A 3817-nucleotide genomic window follows, 5' to 3' on the forward strand; every position below is an offset into this window, starting at 1 on the left:
GAATTTGTGGCGTGGATATATGGGTCTTGGTCCTCCGTCAAAGTTGTGCAATAAATGTGGTGCTACTATATGGAACGAAGAGCGTAATAATAAATCATGTCCGCGTAAAGAGCCCACATTTTCTATGTGTTATCGTAATGGTAAGATACATTTGCCAAAAGAAAGGTCTCCACCAGAACCACTAGCTTCTTTGTTACTTGGTGGTGAGAAATCGGGGCATTTTAAACAGTACATAAGAGTGTGTAACTGCATATTCCAATTCACTTCCACCGGAGGTAAGAATGATAATTCAATAAACAGAGGTAGCTCTCCGTATTATTTTCGCTTACAAGGTCAAAACTATCATTTGGTTGGGAGTTTAGTACCATTAGATGGATCTTCACCCAAATTTTGCTAGCTCTACATATACGACACACATAATGAGGTTGAGAATATAATCAATGCAATGGGAGGTGCTTCTGACAATGTTGATCCAGATATTATCGAGGAACTTTTAGGTATGTTAGACAAGAACAATGAGTTAGTCAAAGCTTTTTGCATGGCTCGGAATCGGTTTGAAAATGAAGATCTGGATGAGTTTAAGTTAGTCCTCATATCATCTCAATCTTCTAGCGGTAGATCAAACCATATTACTCCATCTGATAAAGTTGGTGCTTTCATTGTTAGTGATAATACGGATGCCGGTGGTTTTAGAGACACGGTTGTGAATTCCAAATAAGAAGGATTGAAGAGGATATATGAAACAGATCCACATTTCATGCAGTTGCAATATCCACTACTGTTTCCTTGGGGAACCGAGGGTTAAGAAATAAATACTCTGAAATAGAGAATTTATATGATGAAGACCTTGATCCTGACTCAATACAGAGGCGACATGTTTCACTAAGAGAGTATTATTGTTACAAGATTATGATACACAATTCTGAAGGTATTTATTAGAAGTAAGCAATGTGATTAGAATATAAAATGCGTAATGAATATGTGCATATTCTCACCATCGTCTTATTAATTTCAGGTTTAACGCCACACCTTGCTGGACGTTTGTGGCAACAATACGTTGTGGATCAGTTTGCTGCTATTGAACAATATAGATTAGACTGGGTTTCAACACATCAAACTACCATCCGTGCTGATTTGTAAAATTTTGTGTGTGATGATCTCAGTAAAGGAGACCATGATCCAATGCATGTTGGAAAAGCTGTTATACTGCCTGCTTCATTCACTGGATCCCAACGATACATGTCTCAATACTTTAAGGATTCCTTGGCGATATGTCGTGCAATTGGTCATCCATCCTTATTTCTCACCATGACTTGCAACTCTAAGTGGCCAGAGATACAATAAATGCTTAAATTGCTTAAATTGTTGCCCAGAGATACAATAAATGCTTAAATTGTTGCCCAATGTTGATCCTATTGATGCACCGAATATTGTTTCTCGCGTGTTTACATTTAATTTTTTGAATCATATCTACACATATGCATAGATTTAATATTTTCTTTACTTATGTTTTGCACAGTTATGCATGTAATTGAATTCCAGAAGCGTGGTTTGCCACACATGCATATGCTAATCTGGCTGAGCCCTGAAAGCAGACCTAATTCTATTGAAAAGGTTGACCAGTTGGTTTCTGCTGAAATACCAGATAAGAATTCTGATCCAATAGCATATGAAACTGTTAAAAACTACATGATGCATGGACCCTGTGGTAAAGACTTATACACATCTCCATGTATGGTGAAATGAAAATGCATGCGTCATTTCCCAAAGAGGTGTGAATAAATAGAATGATACATATGTTCTGTAATAAGTCTATTTTATTATTAATCTCGACACACGTAATGTTTTGTTTTGCAGGTTTAATGGTAATACCTATTTTGACGATTGTGGTTTTCCTGTTTATCGGAGGTGTAACACTGGTAGAGTCATCAATAAAAAATGGATCAACCTTGACAATCAATATGTAGTTCCATATAATCGAGATCTGTTGTTGCGGTTTCAGTGTCATATAAATCTGAAAATTTGCAACAGTTCAAGATCGTTGAAATATCTCTTCAAGTACTGTTTAAAGGGTCATGACACTGCTACAATGTTGTTGAAGAAGAAAAGTGACAAATCAGGGAGTGAACAAACTGCAAGATTCGTGAAGAATTTGGATGAGGTAAAGAATTTTCTTGATGGTAGATATGTTTGTGCATCTGAGGCATCGTGGAAGATTTTTGGGTTTGACATTCACCATCGTTCCCCAAGTGTTGAATGCTTACCAATACATTTTCCCCGTCAGAAGTACTTGAATTTTCAGAGTTCTGCAGATTTGGAGAATGTGTGCAATAACGCGACTTCTAAAAAAAGTAAATAGAGGCTTGGTTTGTAGCTAACAGTGAATTTCCACAAGCTCAAAATTTTACGTATTCTGACTTTCCCACCCAGTTTACATGGATAAAGAAAACTGCTAAATGGAAGCTTAGACAAAGACGTGATGTGGTTGGGAGGTTAGCAGAGGTTCATGCAACAACTGGTGAATTATTGTATCTTCGAATGCTGTTACTTAGATGTAAAGGTGCTTTATTTTTTTCTCAGTTGCGCACTATTGATGGAACTACATATGATACATTTAAGGAAGCTTGTGGTGCTCTTGGTCTGTTGAGTAATGACAAGCAATGGCATGATGCTCTGGAAGAAAATGCATTCTCAGCTATGCCAACACAAATTCGGGCTATGTTTGTTAACATACTGGCAAATTGTTCAGTGTCTGATCGGCTTGCGCTATGGGAAAAACACTGTCCAACATTGTCAGACGATGTTCTTTATATTAGGCGTAAGATTTCAGATAACATTCATTTAACACTGTCTGAGTATGAAATCCAGAACTATGCTTTAGCAGGTGTGTGATCAGTATTAAATACATGGTATGTTTGTTACTTTGTAGTATTATTTTTATTATTTTTATTTAGATGTCGGAATATTTACCAATGTTTTTTTTATGTAGAGATTGAAAAGTTGTTAAATGATGTTGGTAAGTCCTTAAGAGATTTTCATATGATGCCATTTCCTGACAAACGATTTTTCCACACTTTTGTCAATCGTCTCATTGTTGAGGAAACTAGCTACAATAAAGAAGAAATGAGACTTAATCATGACAAAGCTCATAAAAATCTGAACTCAAGGCAGCTGGATGTATATAATGCAGTTGTTGATCATGTAAACACAAATAAAGGTGGAATGTTTTTTGTTTACGGGAGCGGTGGATGTGGTAAAACGTTTCTTTGGCAAACTCTTTGTTCACGTTTTCGATCAGAAGGAAAGATTGTTCTTCTTGTTGCAGCTCAGGAATTGCTGCTACACTTCTTCCTGGTGGCCGAACAGCTCATTCTAGGTTTAAAATACCGCTTAAATTTAATCAGAGCTCTATTGCTGGAATAAAACATGGTACAGACATTGCAGAGTTGATGCAACACACAAGTCTTATAATATGAGATGAAGCTCCAATGCAGCATCGCTATGCATTTGAATCCGTGGACAGAAGCTTGCGAGACATAATGGCTGCCGTTGATGTAGAACGAGGAAAAAGACCCTTTGGTGGTATTACAGTTGTTTTTGGAGGCGAGTTTTGACAGATATTACCTGTTCTGCCTAAGGCTGGAAGGGCTGAAATAGTGAATGTATCAATTAACAAATCCCGGCTTTGGAAATCTTGCAAGGTATTTCTTCTCAGTCAGAACATGAGATTACATTCAGGTAATTCTGAAGCTAGAAATAAAGTAATAGCTGACTTTAGTAAATGGCAACTTGAGATTGGAGACGGAAGAGTTGAATG

General features: G+C 37.0%; 1 protein-coding gene across 1 annotated transcript; it reads left to right on the plus strand.

Annotated features, from left to right (window-relative positions):
• The first annotated feature begins 445 nt into the window (after positions 1-445).
• LOC141674283 (uncharacterized) lies at positions 446-3423 on the plus strand. The gene is made up of 8 exons (XM_074481004.1): positions 446-700; positions 868-928; positions 1016-1101; positions 1543-1708; positions 1858-1919; positions 2003-2323; positions 2431-2884; positions 2990-3423. The coding sequence occupies exons 1-8, from the start codon at positions 446-448 to the stop codon at positions 3421-3423; spliced, it is 1839 nt and encodes a 612-aa protein (XP_074337105.1).
• Positions 3424-3817: the final 394 nt, after the last annotated feature.

This window comes from Apium graveolens, chromosome 7, assembly GCF_009905375.1.
Source record: "Apium graveolens cultivar Ventura chromosome 7, ASM990537v1, whole genome shotgun sequence".
Taxonomy (NCBI): Eukaryota; Viridiplantae; Streptophyta; class Magnoliopsida; order Apiales; family Apiaceae; genus Apium; species Apium graveolens.

What these genes read in the sequence shown, in the direction of transcription:
- LOC141674283 (XM_074481004.1), top strand. Translation starts at nt 446, where the DNA reads ATGGGAGGTGCTTCTGACAATGTTGATCCAGATATTATCGAGGAACTT. An exon ending in TTATCGGAGGTGTAACACTG is followed by an intron (nt 1,920 to 2,002) that starts GTAGAGTCATCA and finishes TTGCGGTTTCAG; the next exon opens with TGTCATATAAATCTGAAAAT. An exon ending in CCAGAACTATGCTTTAGCAG is followed by an intron (nt 2,885 to 2,989) that starts GTGTGTGATCAG and finishes TTTTTTATGTAG; the next exon opens with AGATTGAAAAGTTGTTAAAT.